General features: G+C 37.8%; 1 protein-coding gene across 1 annotated transcript in view; it reads left to right on the forward strand.

Moving 5' to 3' along the window:
• The window catches only part of FOCAD (focadhesin), an 89,199-nt gene extending 71,460 nt beyond the window's left edge, over positions 1-17,739 (forward strand). Inside the window, exons 28-43 of the mRNA XM_010226159.2 lie at positions 326-473; positions 2,719-2,838; positions 3,779-3,901; positions 4,898-4,975; positions 5,363-5,434; positions 5,601-5,703; positions 6,430-6,510; positions 7,571-7,699; positions 9,108-9,223; positions 10,717-10,977; positions 11,587-11,676; positions 12,858-13,035; positions 14,576-14,673; positions 15,538-15,789; positions 16,282-16,357; positions 17,616-17,739. Of these exons, the coding sequence (XP_010224461.2) occupies positions 326-473; positions 2,719-2,838; positions 3,779-3,901; positions 4,898-4,975; positions 5,363-5,434; positions 5,601-5,703; positions 6,430-6,510; positions 7,571-7,699; positions 9,108-9,223; positions 10,717-10,977; positions 11,587-11,676; positions 12,858-13,035; positions 14,576-14,673; positions 15,538-15,789; positions 16,282-16,357; positions 17,616-17,689 (1,999 nt within the window). The 3' untranslated portion in view covers positions 17,690-17,739. The remainder of the gene's footprint in view (positions 1-325; positions 474-2,718; positions 2,839-3,778; positions 3,902-4,897; positions 4,976-5,362; positions 5,435-5,600; positions 5,704-6,429; positions 6,511-7,570; positions 7,700-9,107; positions 9,224-10,716; positions 10,978-11,586; positions 11,677-12,857; positions 13,036-14,575; positions 14,674-15,537; positions 15,790-16,281; positions 16,358-17,615) is intronic.
• Positions 17,740-21,166: the final 3,427 nt, after the last annotated feature.

The following is a 21,166-nucleotide window of genomic DNA, read 5'->3' on the forward strand; positions in this document are numbered from 1 at the left end:
ATACTTAACCTTCTGCAGGGTAATGTGTTTGTTCCCAGTGCTATTGGTTCTTCCAAAGTAGAAGAAATAAGGAAGCTGTTTACATATGCCTTGTTATTTTGAGCCTACGTTTTCATTGCACAATCTCTTTTAATCCTGTGTCTTTAAAAATAAAAGATCATTACTTTGTGAAATATAAACACTACTAAAACTGACTGTGTTAATTACCAGTGAATGCCAAGAGTTCTTACTGCTTGTCAATTCAAGATGACTTGGTGGTGTTCAGGAAAAGTGTTCAGAGAAGTCAAGGCATCCTTAATCCTTTTTCTGTTGTCTTTTCCTTAAGCACTGGATGCATTTTGGGAGTGGGACTTGTTCTTTCGCTTATGAGCCACAGCAGCCAAACAGAGTCACGAGTACACGTTTCTGCTTCACTGCGAAAACTCTGTAGCTTCCTGGATAGCAGTGAGGACCAAAGCAGATGGGTCCAGGAGGTATGGCCTGTTTTATCTTCCTTTCCCTATGCTTCCTGCTTTTAATAAGTCAGCTCTTCACTGAGGCTTTATATTCATGGGGTTTCTCATGCAACCCTTGTGCGGAAATCCTTGATTTCTAACGTTTTCATTGTAACAGCCTCTGTTTATTTGTTGAACAAAACAATTTCAGTAACTGCCAATACATCTCAGATATTAAGAAACTGCCTGTTCAGATGTAAAATCTTTGTTCAGAGCACTTCTTCAGGTCCTTAACTCACAATGAGGTGCTGGAATGTTGTGTAACTGTGCATATAGGTCCTTCTTTGACAGGTGCCATCCCTAATGTGGATCTTGCTGCTACAGGTCTATTTTCTGTTCTCACTGTAACATTGCTCTGCCAAGTTTGGCTAAGCTAGTATGAGTTCTATAATGGATCCTTGAACCAAGAAGCACACAACATTGTTGAGGTAAAACTTGAAGAGGAAAGCTGACAGAACTGGAGAAATTGAACAGAAAACAAGAATGGAAATATGTAGTGTTTGATGCAGAAACTTCTACTTATCATGCGTAAAATCACAGCAGCTGAATAGCTGAGTTTCATAATGCTCTGTTTTTCTAAGGGATTTAACAGATACTGACAGTGTTCATTTCTTCTTCCTTCTTGGAACTGTTCTGAAAGCCCTTTTTTTGTAATAGATGTGTAATTTTATGGAGCTTAATTTTCTTGGCAGTCCATGTGTGTGAGGATTAGCCTTTTTCTGTTTATGGATCACGTGTTAAAATAACTTACATCTATGAAATCATTTATCCCTCCCCAGGGATCTCAGAGTTCTTTACTGAAGTTAAACTGATGTGCAAACTCTGCACAGGGTTCAGTACAGTAACTGCTGGGATGAAATGCAGCAGCTGTTTAACATCATGAAGTAATTTGAGATGAGAAGCAAAGTCTGCCTTTTTCAGCTAAAGTCTCCATAAGGAATTGCACAGATAATTACGGCAGTAAAATTTGGCCAGGAACCTCGAGATGAATATTACTATAATTGAAGTGCTCTTTCAGAACAATAAATAGCTGGGATGCTATCCTGTACTTGAGAGAACTGTGGCCTGCTGCAGTGAGAGGTCCAAAATGGTCATTACTTCTTCCAAATCATGCTGCCCGGTAGGTAGAGATCCTCTGAAACACTCTCCTAGTTATGTGCTTTTCTGTTGCTTAGTTTTGTACAAATGAGGTAAAACAGCTGGCACTCTTGTCCTGTGGAAGGTTGACTTCATTTCCTTGCCCTCCATGTGAAGAGCAGAAAAGAGGTGTCACTTGTGAACACTTCTCGCACAGGCGTGCGAGCCTAGTCCCATGCGTTCCGTGTGGGCCTGCAGGCAGCGCTGACGGGACCCCAGCACGCCGTGTGGGCTCAATATGTGCATGGTGAGAGTCATGCTGGGAAAAATAACTGCATTTCTGTGCAAGGTCAGAACTTTGCCCTCAGTAAACAAAACCAGAAGTACTTCCAGGCTTTGCTTGTACTTTTCTAATGTCAACATAGATGGGGATTCTTTTTTAGGAACAATAAACTTCTGAAAATAAAAGCTGAAGATGGCATGGCCTTATTATCCTGCTGTCACGTGGCTTATAAAACGCATGCTCTCAGCAGCCTGCATTTCCAACAGAGTAAGCTTTCTGTTGAAGTATGTGCCACATGTGGCATTTCGTAAATTCTGTCCTGTATATTATTTAGTGTGATTCCAATGAGACGGCATCTCTTTAACCCCGGTGTTGGAGTGTGAGATGAAAAGCAAAGGCTTTACCACTAGCTAACAGGAAAATAAGGAATGAAGCTTGGAGTGATGCTTCTTGCACTGAGGAGTTGTGTGAGAGCTGCTGCTGAGCACAAGGCCTTGCCCTCATAGCAGATACTTTGCAATCACCTCTGAACAAGAAACAGACAGTAGCAGACAGAATTACAAAATTTGCTTCTCACAACAAATTTAGTTTATATCAGTGATAGCAACATTTTCTCTGGGGAGAAAGTAAGTATAAATACTGTTTAAATGCAGATGTGACTGATAAGTTGTAGAACACAGAACTGCAGTAGCAAATGCCGCTTTCTATGTGAGGTGAAATTTGAGAATTTCTGGTTGTTGCTGTAGTAACCAAGTAGTATAAAATTTCCCTGAAAAAGTAAAGATAGCCTTGTTAATGATTGCTTGTGTGTGTGTGAATTCCTTCAGACACTGGATATCAGAATTAAACAGTTTTGTTTTCCAGGTCCTTGCCTATTCTGTGGCCTGTTCCTGTGTCTCTGCTTTCAGTGTTGGAATCATAGAAGCAGCAGAGGCTGAGGAGGCCATGAACAAGCTACGGACCTTGGTGGAAGATAATCAGCAGGTCATACTCAGAGTTTGAGCTTGGCTTCAGTTTATTTCTTAAGTGTCTCATATCCCATGCTGTTTTACCCCCATAACCTAAAGAAAACACTTTGATGTGTTCTGAACGTTAAGTGATATTCGTATGTGTTGTACATACAACCCACAATTTATGCTACTATGATGATTCCGTTGATACGGAGCCTATAGCTGTATAGTCAAAAACAAAGAATGAAACAAAAACAGGTTTTATATATGTTTGATAGCATTTAAAGGAGTAGTTGGTACTTTGAGTGTCTTTAGTTCTGTGCCTTACCAATTAATGTTTCTTCTAAAACAGTTTTCTTAATACCTTTTTTATTCTTGGGAGGAAAACACGTTTTCTTTGCTTTTCTGAATTGTTTTCTTCTCCCTAGATTTCAGACAGCACAACAACCCACAGGCAGAGCTTCTGAGTGTCTGGCTGATCTTGCAGCATTTTAGGATTACCCTGTAAAAATGACCAAAATAATCTCTGTATTTCAGTACTTCTTCTCCTTTTTTGTTAAATGCTTGCTGGAGATGGGGAAGGAAGAAAGAAAAGCACAACTATTTAGAATAAAAATTAGCTATGTCAATGGCCATCTCTCTGTTTACCCAATAAAGTACAAGTCAAATTAAACAAGCTTTTTAACTGCTTTTCATTTTCACATAAGAAAATCCACTCTAAAATAAATCTCCAAATTAATATATGTGACAAAGATTGGTACCTATTTGGTACCAAAGAAATCCTTGTCACTTAACATAACCAAGTACTTAAAATAAGAAAGCATCCAGTATTTTTGAAAGAGTAAACTCATGGGAAGTGCTCCCTCTAGGAATGTTGTATGATTTTGGTTTTTCTTTTTAGGAAAGAAAACATGATTCTGTAGAATATCTGTTTTTTATATGATTTTTTTGTTTCTTTGTTTCTTATCCTACAGACGTCCGGTTTTGCTTTAGCTCTAGGTACGATCGTTCATGGTTTGTCTACTTGTGGTCATGGGAAAGCTGAAGACCTGAGTAACAGGCTAATGCCAGCCTGGATTAAAATTGTACTTGCAGAGGTAGGAGAGCTGGAATATTTTTGTGGGTGACTCTTTGGTTTTTAAGTGAAGTTTATCGACATAATTCTCTATTTTCTAAGCATTTTCTAAGCATAATATTTTCTATTATCTAAGCATACTGTTTGATATTTAAAAGCAAGAATGTTATCTTTGGGATGTTTGCTAAAATAATAAAAAATCTTGTACTTGTTGGATTTATAAGAATTTCTTAGTCTTTTTGGCATATGAGATCTTATTTTGCGAATTTTTACTACCTGAAATAAGATTCAGAGATAAAATTCAAGTTATTAAATCAAGATGCCTTGTGAAATTAGGTGCTACTTAAAAAAATGGACTAACAGAACGGTGATTTTCTTGTTTCAGCTATTTAAGTTTATCCTTTTTATTGGTAGTTTTATTAAGTATTAATTCACCTTATTCTCTTCTCATGATCTGGTAATTGCTGTCTGTATGCTCAATGAGTACTAAGCAATACAGCAGTGGAGGCTCTGACTGCATTTACATCCTTTGATGGTTAGGTGGAGCTGAACAGTTCTCTGTAGATGGAGAAAAACGCTTATCACTTATTATTCATTTGTTCTGCTTGCTATTTATAATTTATCTCACTGCACTAAAAATGTGGGTGTGAAAACAAACTCTCAAGGTGGCAGCTGAAGACAAGCACAAATAAAAGAAATGATGTTTCACAATTGAATTGCATTGGCGTATTTTAGAGTAGACTGCCAGAAGGAAGGGAGAAATGCATAATGATTTCAGACTGGGAGGAGGACAAGTTTCATATAAATAAAGCCTTTCATTCACAAACAATGAGAGTGCAAATGATCTCCTGAGAAGGAGACCAACCTGTGAAAGCTGTTGCACTGGGAGATAAAGAAGTGATAGCACTCGCATTTTTTTAAATTGGAATAAAAGCCTCTTGAAAGTGAATAAATATGTTATGCTCCTGCTGCTGCTGCATGACTGAGATGTTGCACTGATTCTAAATTATACTTCCAGGGTTCTCCAACAATGCAGCGTTTGGCTGCTGTCAATGGGTTAGTTGCACTGGTGGGTTCGGAAGGAGGCATGATACAGGTGAGAATATTCAAACATATTGTAGAATCTCCCCTAGAAACCAGGTTAAGTTTTGTACTAGAAAGCAAGGTGGAATTACATCCATGCATCCTTATAGCAATAATTACATACCAGGGCATTCCATTTAGGCAATAGTAAATACTGTGGGTCTGCACCAAATATGTGGAGTAGTGAGTGTGTTCCATTTTCCCATCACACATATACGAGTATGGCCCAAGGGTGGTGCCACTGGAGAAAAGCTTCTGGTGCCGTAAGATTTTTCTCCTTATTCCCCACGTCTCTTAAAATAAAAAGTACAAATACGTATTTTCAGTGCCTATTCTGTGTTTTATTGTTTCTTTTTTTTCTCTCATAAAATTTTTAGAGTATTTTCTTTTTCTTTGACAGTTGAAATCTGAAAGCATTCAGTCTTCCCAGTTTCAAAGTAAACTCAATGAAGTCATCAGAACCCTTACCCAGGTAAGGCAGTTTCCTCCGTTTCTTGGATAATGTAGTATGGTACTGTAGCACCTTGCAAAAATAAGTCAGTTCTGTGTAAAGAAGGTGCATAATGTCCATGTCTAGTTTCAGTAAGGCAATGCAGCTTTGAGCAAGCCTTGCTGACTAGCTGATATTGTCTCCACAGATAATCAGCTTTTCGGGACAGATTGGCCTTCAGACAAATGCAGCGGGCCTTTTGGGACACCTGCATATGTCCTGTTTGTCTTCTAGCCAGAGCAGGGCGTCGGGTAAGCTGCTGTATTATTGCTGCTTAACGAACAACTAGCAGTAGCACCGAACCAAGAGGGGAGCAAGGGACACATTAGACACTGCAAATGACATGGTCCGGCTGTGTTAAGGAGAGCTCATGGTCCTATGTGCCAGACCTAAAATCTGGAGCACAAAAGCAGGAAGTGGTGTGCTCAACAGGATGCCCCCCATATATGGATTTATATGGACTATAAATGACACATGACAGATTGTTTGTCAACTAAGTTACTCCAAGCCTTACAGATGATTAATCTTCCCTTTATTTTAGCAAGTCCAACTGTTTAAAAAAGCCAATACAGAAAAAAGTACTCAGTAACAGCAAAAAGTGCTGATTTTTCCAAACAGTATTTTTCTAGAAGAAACATTCTTGATTAGCTGAAGTCTAATGATAGTTTCAGTGCCCATTTGATTTAGCTGTTGACACAGAAAATAATTCATAGTCTGCTGGTACACAATTAGTTTCAGGTGCATGTTTCAATAGGCACCCAGCTGCCCCATCTCCACCCACATCCCCATACCGCACCAAAAGAATGGGAAGGCCAGTGCGCCTGTAGAGGATTTTTGGTCTAATCATTTTAAATGATTTATAGACTTAGAATTAGCTCAAACCTGGGTCAGTTTAGCCTTGTAATTTGTATGTGGGCTGGAAGTCACTGTTTATCCTCACAGGTTTTAGTATATACACAGTCTTTTTGTCTTTACAGTTCCTCCAGATTTTAGCTACTTGCCTGAAAACAGTTTTATCAGGGCAGCTATTGACTTTGCCATTGAAGGCGGAAAGAAAGGTGAGAAGGATGATCAAGCTACAATATCTCTCTAGGAAAACTGGTATGGCTATAAAATGTGACCCTAACGCCCTGCTTTTATTAGCTGAAAGAATGTTTCTATATAGTAGTTTGAACTTCACTAATGCAGGCCTTAAATCTCAAAATATTTCTGCAAAAGTTTTGAAAAAAGACACTGAATTACATTTACAAAAAGACAGAGACAGTATAGTTTAGACAATTTTTTTCTGATGTTTTATTTCTGACTTTTTTGTCTGTATCTCTTCTCATTCTGCTTTTGATGGTGTGTCTTCTCCTTTGTGGAAATGCAAGTCAAATCACTTAAAATGCTTGCATATACCCTCACATCATAATCAAACAGACCTTCTTCTAACATTTATTTTAGTGATACTTGGTAAAATGTTCAATGTATGATCTAAATGAATTAGTATGGTATGTGGTTAATGCACGTGAACCTGAAGAAAGGATGCTGTTATGTGAGCAAAACTCTTTAGAGCTGTTTTATAATATTAACGGAGATAAGGCTGCATAGGATGTTACTCCTGAGAGCAACTGCATGAGATTAGTGCTATCCAATGAAGCAAGCTTTACTTTTGGAGGAGGTGAAAACTATCTAAGTCTTAGTTGGAGGAGGGCTTTTACTAAGCTAACTCTGTTGCCTGCTTTAGATAATTTCCCAGGCAGATCTGAATAAATGTTCTTCTACTCCAAAATACAAAAATAATTGCTCAACTAAGTGAGAGATTCTTGTAGTTAATTCATAAACTGCTTCAAGTGAGAAGGACCGTTAAGTTTATATATATATCAGTAACAAAAATATCTTTGCAAGTAGACCATCAAGGTTAGGCAACATAATCATCGATTACAAGTGAAACAGCTGTTTCACAGCTACAAGCAGTAGAACAGTTAGTGATTTTATAGTGCCCTTGAGTTTTCACTATAGACTGGTCTTCACTGCAATAAGAATTAGTAAACTATATTGATAAGCTGTGTTTCTTTCTTGAGTTGTTTTACCAACGTGTGTGTATAAAATTCAGACTGTGGTTGATTACTGTTGCAGGCCCAGAATCTGTCCCAGCTCAGCTGGTGAAAGTAGCACTGGCACCCATTGCATTAGTTGGAGAAAGTCACCAGTATCCACCTGTGAACTGGGCATCCATTCTTTCTCCTTTGATGAGGCTAAACTTTGGTAAGTTTCATAGTTTATTGGAGTTTGTTTATTTGTTTGTTCTTATTGTGAGAATTCCAGACTAATACAACTTTCACAAACTGTGAGCCTACAAATGTTTGCAGACATACATGTGCAGTAACTCTGTGAAGACGCAGAGTGGAGTCTGTGGAGGTGTTGCTACTAGGGTAGTCTAGAGAAGATCAGACCTATTAAATTTTTAGCCAGATTGGAAATTTTCTAAAGTATTGAAGAGTATCAGATTTTGCAAACTGGAAAATAACTGTGTCTTATTTTTGGTACATGTGAAATGCCTGTATTGGAGGATGCAGGCAATTGTATCAAGTTTGAACAGCTCAGTGATTCACCTAACCATTGCTGGTCTGAAATAAAGCCTCTACTAAATTACACTGGGTGACAATGTTTATACTTTCTCCATCATGGTCCTACATTCTTAGCGCTTTTTTCTGGGAGCATTTTTTCCTTGTGCTCAGACTTTTACCCTTAAGTATAGTTTTGGGCAGCCTGTATAGCATTTTCCTAGTCAGGATATCAGCTGACTAGGAGAGTTGATACCAGCTTTTTTGATGAAAATATTTGAGTTTAAGGTCTCTTCTTAAAAACATAAACCAAGTTATATCTCTGATCCTGCTGAATTTTGTTTTTCTTAATTTATGGAATTGTTATTACTGGTTTTGCAGTTTATCTTACAACTAAGGTTGGTAAACACAATCATATTTAAATTTCTTTGCTATAGAGTCAGGAAAGAGTCATTGTTCTTGTATCTTTCTGGTGGTTATTTTATTTGAATGGAGGACTTGTATCCAAAACACTATCATTGAACTGTTTTATATGAAACATACTTTGCTAGATGCAAAAAGATTTGTCAACATATTAGAAACTTTTGCTGATAGTTGGGCTGAAACTTCTGGTTTACTTGGCATCTTTCAAATGATTATAGTCTTTGTGAGAATAAGAAAGAATATCCCTAATTGAGCTGTGCAGTCCATGCTGATGCAAATTTCTGTGCAGCCTTATGAATAGCTGAAACTTGTTTATGCATGGGGATTTTTTTTATTCCTGTTTTTTACCTAAGAGTTTTGACTTTTGTATATCAGGGGAGTTCCAGATGAAACAATACCTCAGTTTTGTGCCTCCATTGTTATTGACTTGAGATTACTTTTTTTTTTGTATGGATGAAATTTCTCTTAATTATCCCTTTGTAGTGTTATGGCAGTAGCACTTTGTATTTAGATGATACATGCATGCATAAATAGAGGCATCTAGACTGTATATGATAAAAGCATTTCAGAAATATGGAGACTAGTGCAGTTCTGCTGGGATGGAACAATTACCCTTCTTTATATATGAAAAGAAATTTTAGGAAAAAAAATATTCATAGCTTCTGATTTGTTTTTCTTCTGCTTAGGTGATGAGATAAAACATCTCTGCCTTGAACTTGCTGTGACACAGGCTCAGTCATCTCAAAATGCTGCAATGCTTTTGGGGATGTGGGTGGTACCTCCACTTGTCTACAGTCTCAGTGTACGTATGTAAGGAAATCTGTGAGACCTCAGCACCATTTTCCTGTGAGATTCTTCACCTAGAGTAATGTTCAGGATGTCTCACTGAAAAACAGTCACCGTGGTTCAGAATCTGTAGAACATTGTATAGCATCTATCTTAGACTGAAAATGGCTCTGGAGGCTTGGAATTCACAATAGATGTAAGCTCTGCTACCTTGTTTATTATTTAGATTGTTTAAGACAGTCTTCCTCTTTTGTGACACCGTGACACCAAGACACCAAAAGATGTGAGGAAGGCATAGATAGTATGGAGATACTGAAAGTTAGCTGGGTCACTAAACTTGGTAAAAGGTGCTAATTCTTATAAACTTTGCCTGAAGAGATATTTAACAGACTAACCTATAAAAGAATCAAATTTCAATTCCTATTCCTAAAATTCAAATGAGGAATTAAATTTAGGGTTATCCTGCACTATGAATCCTACTGTATGCTTTACTGTGCAGTTCTACCAGCTTATGTTAGCTGAGAAGCCCATTCAAGGCATTTGTCAGAAAACCTATTGCCAATTTCTGTGTCCCTTTCCAGTTCAAGTGGTTTTTTCCTCTTGTAATTTTTAATTCTTTAGCCTTCAGAAATCTATAAGCACTTAGTCAATACTCCAAGATATAAATTATGTGATAAAGTACCAGTAGAAGAAAGATTTTTTTGAACCCTTATTTCACAGTGCAGTGGAAGTTAGACGTCACAAAACATGCTCAGCTGTAAGATACATTAGTTCTGGATCGCTTTAAAATAGTGTTTTTATTTTTCCCTTGCCACACAACATCACTGAAGGTGCTTCAACTACTGTATTTCTACCCATGGTTGCCTATATATAACCTGTTACTTTTACTCAGGAATGTGCTGAGCGGGCACATGGGGAAATCGCAGTTGTCCTTTCAGCACAAAAGGCAGATCAGTACTGAGGTAGAGTTCATTGAAAGGAAGTTGCTCAGTATTTAAGGAAAAAGAGTACTCTTTCAAATAAAGCAATTCATCAAAAGAAGAAAGAAGAACTGAAAATTGTTGTTTATGGAAAATACCCGTTTCTGATAACTGAGTTTTTCTGAAGTTTGAGCTGTTTCTTACACTTTATTCCTTTAAAACAGTAGCTGAAGGTCAGCAAAGAGGTAGAATCTGAAACTAAGAGAAAGATGAGCCATGTATTTTTTTACCATAATAAAACAAAATTACTAGACCTTCATATGTACTAATATTAAATTGTGTGGGAGAAATCAGTGGGTCCTCTGGCTATTTGAGAGCAGTATCGAGTTTTGTGTCCATCTGTTGGATGATGAGTGAGACCTCGTTGTTGTAAATAGCTTTTATATAGTAGTACAAGAAACACTCCCTAAGAAGCAACAGAGGGATCTAATTATCCAGGCCAAACTGAAAGGCTTAAGAACAGTGAAAATTCTTCATCTAGAAAGTATGGCAGATCTTGTGACTGTAATGTCTTATATTTGCTTTTCAGGTGAAAACCCAGAAGTACCTTTTCACATCTCTGCCCCTGTGGATGAAACATATTGCAGAAGACAAACTACAGTCTTTTACTGAAGTATTTCTGATGCAACAGTTTGAAGTGAAGAACCGCACCAAAAACCCAGAAAATTGCCAGTGTCTTTTACAAGGTCTCAGCCAGGCAATGAAACTTCCAAACCTTCCCCAGTACTGCTGGACCTTTCTGTGCCAGGCCACTGAGAAAATATTTGAGCTTCTGCCAAATGAAATTAAGGTAAGGAGTAAGTATGTGGTATAAAAATTCATTATGAACATTATAGCTGACATTTTTACTGATTTTTTTGAATCCTGTTTTGTTTGGTAGTGTTTTTTTGGTTTTGTTTTCTTTTTTTTTTTTTTTAATTTTAAATGGAAGCAGTTAAGATTCCTATATAATTTCACTAGAAGTTGCTTCAGATATTCTTTAGTGTATGATTAAGTTGTGAAACCAGTCTTAAATATACTGTTCTCTCATTTTGTATTTGGTAATGGTAACTTAAAGAACTAGTGCTGAAATAAATTCTATTGAAGCAGAGGCAGAAAACAGATTTTTTTTTTCTTTTCTAAAGAGACTTCAGCTTCTCACAGTGCTTTAAAGAAACCATTTAATCACAAAAAATACCACAGAGGAGGAGTACTATTAAAAAAAAACTTTAAAATTAATTAAATTTAAGTATTCCCTGAAGGTCAGAGCAAGTACAGTACTTGTAAAATAGAATAAATTCTTGATCTAATTGCTAGCCTCTATTCATCATAATCATTAACAAGGTTTTAGAACTGTAATTTTAATGATGAAGAAACCTATTAGTATACATACAAACACGATTCACTTTTCTATTTCCAGAGGGATGAAGTGGACATGTATGTTGATGTATCAAAATGTATCTCAGAAATGTCAGATTCAGAGATTGATCGCATTGTCCAAATCTCCAAGGTAATCACTTTTAACTTGTAAACCCTTGTCACAAAACTACATGAAATAAAAATTATATGAAATAAATCTGACGTAATTTATTTTGTTTGTTTGTTCTGGATCTGTTGACTATTCTACCTCTTGAGCATTGATAAATTTATATCAGTTGTGCATGTAAGCAAGTTTTGCCTCTAAATTACAGGCATCAGAGAGAAGCAAAAGTGGTTAGGATCTGTAGCCAAAACCTTCTCAAGGAAACTGAGGTATCATTGGTCTTAGTTTGGTCAAGCTCAGAAAGAGCACTGTAGCAGAATGATAACTGTATTAGGTCTTCTGAAACTCTGTCAAGCAATACAAACAGTAGCCCTCTTTTGTCAGCCTAACCACGTACCTAAAACTATATCCTGGTAACTAGTTGTGCTTGAATTGATCAATCTTTGCTTCTGTGAGAAAGGAAAGGCGTTCTGCCTGAGCAGCCTTTCAGTATTGTTGGTTTAATTGCTGCATTTGTATTCACAGCGAATATTTGCAGGTGGACAAGATACCTAAGGATGATAATGGAATATAAAAGCTTTCAGCTCTAACTCTCCACATGAATTGGCAGTGGAGTTGTTAGCAGTTGAAAAATATTATATGCTAAGGAAATTATGGCTGTGGAAAGACTTGGTGGTTTCAGATGAAGTCATTATAATCAATCATTCCTATGCTGTTCTCATTATAATCGATCGTTCCTATGCTGTTGTGCTTATTGGCAGATTCACTAGAGAGCAAGCATTTAAATTGGAGAGGGAAGCTAAATTACCAGTTTTTACTCAGTTGTCTTATTTAAATTGCAATTTCTGCATTGAAAAATCTTTGTTGTCACTGCAATGATCTTGTCTTGCCAAGAGGATTTAAGACTCTAGAATGTCAAATTACTACTAGTTTGATGCTAAAGGGGATTGTGGGAAGCAGTGTGGGAACAAGCAAGCTATATTGAGCTGAAATGCGTCTGAACCATTTAGAAGCATGCAGAATTAAAGTAGTCATTGCATTCATTCTTAGTAATCTATTGTCTTTCATTCTTAGTAATCTATTTTATAGAAAATGAGCCTGATAGATAATCAGAAATTCCTTCTGTCTTCAGAAGGAAGAATGCAGCATTTTGTACTGCTCTTGAAAGGGACATGTTTTAACTTAACATGTTTTTATCTTATTTCCAGAACAATGTAGAGAAGGCCACCTTCACCAAAATGTATTTAATTTCTCAAGGCAGACTGCCTCTGATGAACTTGACTGCCTTGATTGACACTGTGTCAGAGTATCACCAAAAAGCTTCTATTACATGGATGCTCTTGCATGGTTTATATCACACTCGAATTGTGAGCCATGAAAACACAGGTGAGACCAAGCTTGAAGAAGAATAAATGGCAACATGAACAAATATTTATGAGTCTGAACTGATACTTTTTAAATAATTTTCAGATAGTCTAACCAAATGGTTTTCAGACTTCTCTGACTTAGAAACTAGTTTTAACTTTTAGGGTTTTTTTAGCTCTTCACATGCTTATATCAAACATTGGTTTTATGCTTTAAGTTATTTAAGGCTCCTTGAACCAGCAACGAGCCACTTATCTCTGTCAAATGGTTTGCAGACCACAATTTTAGATGAGTGTCTCTTCATTTTTTTTTCGGTATAAGGTAGTGTTAGAAACAGATGCAGCACATTAGAGTCCAATAATAGTTGTACAGTCTTGCTATCTTTAAGAGTTAATGTCAGAATTATCAGTGTGTGGCACAACAGGCAGAGGGTCCTATGAAATTGATTGTCAGGGAAATAACTTGCTCTTCTGAACTCCGTGAGCTGCCTTAACAAAACTTGAGCTGCCTTCCTCCTTCCCACCGCAGCAGTTAATTTTCTGCTGAGTTAATGATCTGGGTTAGCTCAGTTGAGGGTCTGATAAGCACTGGAGCTAGTGCAAGAGAAATATCATAATCACACGGGATGAGGAAGATAGAGGCATAGGGAGAGGGAAGAAGAAGACATCTCCATTCTCATGGCAGCAAGATCTTAGCCTGATTTAGTTGCTCGCAGAACAACATTTTTAGAGTATTTTATTGCAAGTGCTTTAGGTGCCAACTGGCTTAAGAATTTCAAGCCACAAGCAGTGAGTTTTGAATGAGCAGAGTGAAGTTCTTGGGGTAAAAGAGGAGGCAACATGGAAAAGGATGCATGTAAAAAGCATGTAAAAATGCTTCTGTAAAAAGCACAACAGCAGGAGTCATGAAGTGACATGAAATCTGGAGATGAGATAAATGTAATCACGTTTATGTTGGAGGTGCAACACATCTTGGCAGTAGAATCTAAATGAAGAGAAAGGTATTACTAGCTCTGACAAACTTTGTGAAGTAAGTATAAATAAATACTACTCAGAAGTTAATATCATATTGCATCTTTGCATTGACGACTGATAGTGCTTGTAGGTGTTGCTCTGCTGTAGTGATTCTGTCTCCTTGTGGGAGGATTTGATACACTCCCCACATGTACAGTGTCATCCATGCTAAAGCTTGATGAAGTATTTAGGGGACAGACCTCAGTGACGACTGGGTTAGTGGGATCTGCAACCTCTGATGTGAAATGGTTGTCTACTGGCATACCTTTTTCAGTGTGTTCAGTGTGTTGCTTGAATTATAGGGCAACACACTAGTGAATTATACTATTGTTTAATTGCCCCTGTGCCTTCTGCCATTGGCAACTGTAAATGAAATATGATAATGCTACTGATAAAACTACAATGAAATATGATTGTTGTTCCTTCATAGTGAGTGCTTTGTGGCTATAGTGATTCTATCTACATGCTTTTTTAAAGAAAAAATTAAACATGTGCTAGTGTTTAATATGTGCTAGTGTTTAATATTAATATGTTTATTCTTGTTTCAGGAGTGATGAAAAGAATGGACTGGCTGCTGGATCTGATGGGCTCTATCACAAATGTTGCCTACAAGTCAACACCTGTAGAAAATGGGGATCTTAAAGAGGTATGTACTGTGAAAATAACTTGTATCTTTCTAGAAAGAGAAAAACAGTTTCTAACATAACATATGGTCTGTGTCAGCAATAGTATTTCCTGTGTTTTTATCTTTCAGAAAACCGTCAGCTTATTTGCATGGAGAAATTCTCCTCCATTTATTTTATAAGTATGTGTGTGGCTAAAACTCTTACTTTCAAGTAACTACGTCGTCTAAATTGTGGGGAAAAAACAAACAAACGAAACATCAGCTTCCAGTGGAAATAATTGCTTCAAACTTGCTGTGTTTTAGAACACTTACAGTTTGAATCTACCAATAGAATTGTCAGAAGAGATCAGGACTCTGCAGCTGTTGTTTCAAAGGAGGGATTTAGGGTATAAGTATTGCTCGTTATTACAACTGTTCAACCATTTAAATCTTCTGCTTCAGGACATAAATTGCAACTTGGGTTAGAAAAGAGTTTGTTGCACTGCTGCAATATTTCCCAGATGGTTGGGACATCACACAGGTGGCCATCTATCCAGTTTGCCTGCAGTGTCAGCTGGCCCTAAAGTTCCCTGCTTAAAATGATTGGTTGGTTGGTCTGCCTTGCCTGAAAGGTGAAGAACTTCATTAGCTGCTTTTCTTGTAGACAGTTTAGGTGTTGATTTTTAGGGGGTGTGTTTTGTTTTGTTCTGCCTCAAAACATTGAGGCAAACTTCTTAGTTCCTGCTTTTTGAAATTTAGATGTGTGTTTTCAGGTGACAACTCCAGGGGTAGTTTGTTGAAAAATATGCCATTGTATGCTTTTCCCTATATTATTAAATTAATGAGTTGTCTTTGATGAATTGTCACGGAGCTAATGAATTGCACTTTTGTCTTTTTCCTGTTTAGATTGTAGACTTCCTCTTGTGGGTGTTTGCAGCTGCTGTGGTTGCCTGGGCTGACCATGGTGCACCGTTGTTGCTCGGCCTCAGTGCCAATTGGTCACCGTGGAAGCACCAGAGGGTGTTACCAGAACTGCCTGAAGATTCCGTTGGCAAATACCCCACTGACAAGCTTGCTGTGCAAGAGACTCTAACTCTCCTACCAAGTAGTATTACCCTCTTGCTAGCTAAAGAGCCTTGGAAAGAACAGACACAGAAGGTAAAATTGCGTGTAGTGGTTGCAAAGGACATAAGAGCCAGCTCATGTCTTAAGTGAAACAGTTATTTCCGTCGTATCTATTCCTTCTGACACATGGTCTTGCTTTAGACAGGACTAGTCTCAGATGTAGTGTGTGTTCTAAAGTAAAATGTGCGAGTTGCAAGGAAATAAAGAACAATGTTGGAAGCCAAAGTCAAAGTGGAGGCCTGTGGTAGCAAGTTATTCTTAAACAACAAAAAGCAGATTATCTACAGTTTGATATCATCCCAGTTGCAGGTTATAGCAGAGTTACGCCTTCCAGGTTGTTGTAATATCATTTTATTTTCAAGCATGTTACAAAAACAAGTGTGTGAAATTGCACCTAATTTGACAAGCCCATAGTAGTTAGGTTTAACTGTAATCAGATGTTCCCTGTTGAGCTGAGAAGAGTTTGTGGTGCTCTGATACAAAGACCCCTTTCATTTGGATTTTTCCTTTTATTTCAATTTTTAGATTATTGACTGGCTTACCAGTATGGCAGATAGTCCTCAGGAAGCTTTATCAAAATCTTCCAAGGATCTACTAAAAGGTAGTGTATTTTAAAGGTGTCCTTGCTTTTCCATGCCTATAAAGAATAATCTAATTTGTTGAAAGCAGTATAACGTTAGGAGAGCTGTGTGTTTCCCTGAAGGGAACCTTCATAAGTAAGATAAGATTCCTGATGTCTTAACGTCTTAAATTCTTTGATATCTAATCTGTTGATCCTCATGGTGTGCCCCTGAAGATCTAAGAAACCTCGAGGTATATATGGTCCTGCAAGTCCATTTCACTGATTGATCTGTCAGTTTCTTTTCAAGTAATCCTTAGAAACAAATGGAATGAATGTCCTGTTTGGAGTCCCTCCAATGCTATAAGAAATCCGTAACAGTTTCTTCATTTGCAACTCAGGATTGAATTGTGGGGAAGGGACAAGAGGCAATGAAGAGTCTAACAAAGTGTACTGTCAGGAAAAACAGAGGGAACTGTTGACAAGAAGGGTGAAAAAAGGTGGAAATTACGTCCTAATTTGAATTGCAGTAATAATCTGTGGCTTTATCCTGCACACCATTGTTTGTATAGATGTGTAGGATTGTCATATATGAGTAAACTTAAGACACCATAAATATTCCTGAACGAAGTGAGCCTGTTTCTTCCAGTAACTCAAGGCATCTCATTTGAATCTGATTTACTGCTCCTAAACATGGCTTCATGAAATCTGGTTATAATGTTCTTCACATTGCTAGGATAACTATCCTTTTTTGGAGGTCCTGTAATCTTGAGCAACCGTGTGTGAACAGTTGATCCTTAATTTCTAGAGAACATAAGCTTAGAAGAGTAGAAACAATGCTGAAGGTTGTTGGGGAATCTCATCTGATTCTGCATACATAAAGATACGTATATACGTACATATGTATATATGTGTACATACTAACTATGATGTGGTTGAGAATGAATCAAAGTTTTCCTTGACCTATGTGCCCTTTCAAACTGGCACTCTGATTAGCAGATCATATGATATAGTTTGAGTGGAAGACATGCCCCCCCCAGGAAAACGAGTGAAAAGTCCAGTACAGCCTCCCATTTCAGAGGGATGTAGAAACTAGTGTATTTTGTGAACAGTGGAAGCAGCATCAGAAGCTCATAGGCTAACTGTGAAAAAGCAATGAAAAGATTCATACGTAATGAAAAGATTCACTAAGAGGAAACTGAATCTGCACCTCTTACAGCAAAATGATTAGGGGAATACTCATGCAATTTTTGCAGTCTAGGCTGCGCTGTACTAATGGAATTTGTGCCTCTCTTCACAGTTACACTTCTGGCCTTGAGGTCTCTCTCAGAATTCAAGAAGAAAGCAGTTTGGACTAAGGCTTATGGGTGGTAGCTGCATATCATGTCTTACCCAGTGAAGAAAACTCTTCATACTTGAAATCAGAATCCACATAATACTACTATTCAGGCATCAAGAAGACCAATTTCTTTCTCCGTAGAAAGAGTTTGGTTTTGGGTTTTTTTTGTTTTATTTTGTTCTTGGTTTTGTTTTTTTGTTGCTGCTGTTGTTTTTGTTATTCACCCTCCTCTTTCCAAAGATTCATAATGTTAAAAATCGTTGCTTTTTACTGGTAGGTCAATCTCTTACAAACTGTCTTGCATTTGGGCTGTACTGGGTCTAAATGACAAATAAATATTTCAGAGTTGTTTCAGTGATGGCTGGAAGGAAATGATCTTTTAACACAGAGAAGCTGTGTGGAAAAAATAAAAATCTTACAAAAAATGGAATGAAGTTTACTTCATGTTTTAAGGCAAAAGATTTCAGAATGAACACTAATTTTTGATGATAACATTTTTAGTAATAATAGTGGTGGTCTTTATTACTAAAGACAACACAGCTTTGCTAACTGTAGGCATGAGCCATGAGCAGGGTTTCTGAGAGAAATAATATAGCTGTTATCTTTGCAGCAGTTTTATTGAGATTATCAAGATAAATCAAGAATCCTAGTGGCTGCTAAATCGCAATTTCCAGGATAACTGCAGCTTGCTTGCACTTGGCAGCAGTTCTTGCCTCCTTTATTCTCTGTTGCCCATAAGAACTTTCCTCTGCCTCCTGGGAAAGGGACACTACAGCAGCTCTTTCCTACTTTTTCACCCTTAAAAGAGATCATCCTCTGCTATTTTTCTTCCCTTCCTTAACTTCCTTCTCTTCTTTATGAAGTAAAGGAAAACTTCATCTCTTTCCAGCTTTGCAAAAGCTTAAAGGAATATTTGTGTTTGGTCAGCCTATTCAGTAAAACAACCAGAAAAGGTTGGACGCTGGTTCTTAGTTTCTTCCAAAGCAGTATCAGTGAAAGCAGCATTGATTTTAGCTGTCTTGCATGAAGCATTGTACTGTTCCCAGATGCAGGCTTTTCTTCGTTTCAGAATTGACAAAATTGGCCATGTAGAGGGAATTCTCATCTGGCTTCATTCCGTGCTTCTCTTACCTAGCAAGGTTACTATGGGATGGAGACTAACAGGTAGCTCATTGCAGCAGTGACTGGATACGTGGAGGCTTCCTGCGGTGCTCTGTTTCTGAAGCAGGCTTGTGCTGATGGCAGCCTCCTCTTCTGTAAACAGCTACGTACCGAGGAGGCATTGTGGCTAGCAGCAAATGCCCTGAAGATCTCACTGAAAGCAGCTGCCACCCAGGCAGCGCCTCCGTGCATAAATGATCAGAGCAACCTGTAGCCAAGGCAAATCCCTGACGTATTTTAATGGTGCTCTCCCTAGTGTACTGCATCGAAGTAACTTAGTCATCTAAGTTTGCATGCGTATGCAGACGAAAAGTGTGCTTTTTGAAAGGAGTTTCTGGGTAATGCCCACGTACTATGATTTCACTTGCATCATTGGGCAACATTGCACTTCATTCCTTCTTAATTAAACCATTACTGAGAGGGTCACTGCAGGGACTGCCCCCACCCCCCAGGGTACTCCTGTAGCCTTGTGAGTTTAGCCTACAGGACTAACATAGAAATAGTGTGAAGTAAAACACTCTGAAATGTGTACACGTTGGCTCCTAGGTCCTCACTATGAATTCTTTTTCTTTATAGATCCGTTCCTATCCATCAGCAGGACCTATGATGGAGACAGATCTTCCTTTTGCATAGTTAGTGCCTTTGTGGGAGAAATGAATACGACTTTTATTTTTAAGTGATTAAGTTAAGTTTAAGTTTTAAAATAGTAGGTTCCTTTGAAGACAATGAATTTGTAGGAATTGGGTGGAAAAGTTAATTGCTAATGCATTTTAAATGAGTGGGAGGCAGAAAAGGGAGCTGCTGACGAGGTAAGCAGTTTCAAGTTTTGTGAGTCCAGCATAGCTGTTTTGTGGGCAGACAAAACTTATACAGGCTTAAAAAAAATGCTGTTACTATGTTTATCATTTAGCAGATGCAATTCCTTTTCCACACTGTATGTCTTCAAATATGTATTTATGAATTGCAGAACCTCACAATACATAAGCTGAATCAAAAGTAGACATTTTTAAAATAATGTTAGAAAAATGTAGTAGTGAAATATTCTTTTAGTCATAAAAAGACTGTTTAGACATATCACACTGACAATTTTCCTACTGATTATTTTTTCATCCTTGTCCTTAGAGAAGTTTCTTTTTCCCTGTGTGTATGTACTTATGTGTAAGAAAAATGCTTATTTGATTCCAACGTCAGATAACCTAAATGGCAACAGAGGTTTGGTTGGATCTTAAGATTGATTTGTTTTGATCAAAGATGTAAGTTTCTGGAGATGGAAAGGTAAGATGCCTTTCTGCCTACCCATCGTTCATCTTTTCCAGAAACTGAGGTAAAGATTAGAGACAAAATTACAGTGACTCCTGTAACAGGGTCATGGAAAGCTGATTCCCTCAGTCTCCGCAGTCCCAGCTCCAGGTTAGCCCTCCATAAGGGAAAGCTGGAGGGAAGTGTCTGTAACTTTCTTCCCTTTCTTCAGCAGTTTACGTTTGAGATTCCTTCCTCTCATAAATTTTAGACTCCTGTTGTTAAAGACTTAGCCAGCTTTAAGAATCAGTGAAACGAAAGAGCACTCCATCCTTAATCTTTATTGTTTTAAGTGTGTATAGTTAAAAAAAAATTCTTTAATGTAAGATGTTGTGTTTTCTCATCCAGCTTATCTTGACTTCACAGAATCTTAGGGCAAATTGGAACAAATTGCCAGAGGGGAAACATGTCCATCTTCCACCTTAAGTATGTTTACAAAGGTTTGAACATGAACTGCTGTTCTGTCTGTCTTCTGTGAAGCTTTTCTTCATCCAGACTGTCAATATGAAATCTTATTGGGCCCCAAGTCCAAAGTGGAAGTACTTGTGTTTCTCTAAGAATGTCCAAATTCCTGATTCACTCTGAGCTACTTTCAAGACTGCCCCTATGCTGTTCTACTGATTATGGTTCCTAGCAAAACTTGGTGGCAAAAACCTGCCACCAGGTATGTTAAGTAAAAGTAGGAATATGTGACATGTTGCTAGTAATATGTGATAACAGAGCTCATCAAGAGCAACTTGGCTATTTGCTTTTTAAATAGTCTGAACACCCTTTTAGTTTCATGATTGAGAAGGTTGTACAATCAAAAGTTTCATGAAGGAAAACGAACACAATCACATGAACTAGCATATCCCCATCCCCGATCCCCATTCCACTTTCCAGAGTCTCCCTCCCCGATGATTTAGATTCAAGTCCACATGCAGATGATAGAGTAGATGAAACACGGGTGAGTTCCTGCATTCCTTTAAGCAGTTCTTTGTGCAGTCCATACAGACCATTTTCTCCTTGGCAAAATCCACTGGGCTTCTGTCTCTGCTCTTGATGCTGCGTCT

Source organism: Tinamus guttatus, unplaced genomic scaffold (assembly GCF_059628265.1).
Source record: "Tinamus guttatus ecotype Peru unplaced genomic scaffold, ASM5962826v1 Tinamus_guttatus_pri_ptg000345l, whole genome shotgun sequence".
Classification (NCBI taxonomy): domain Eukaryota; kingdom Metazoa; phylum Chordata; class Aves; order Tinamiformes; family Tinamidae; genus Tinamus; species Tinamus guttatus.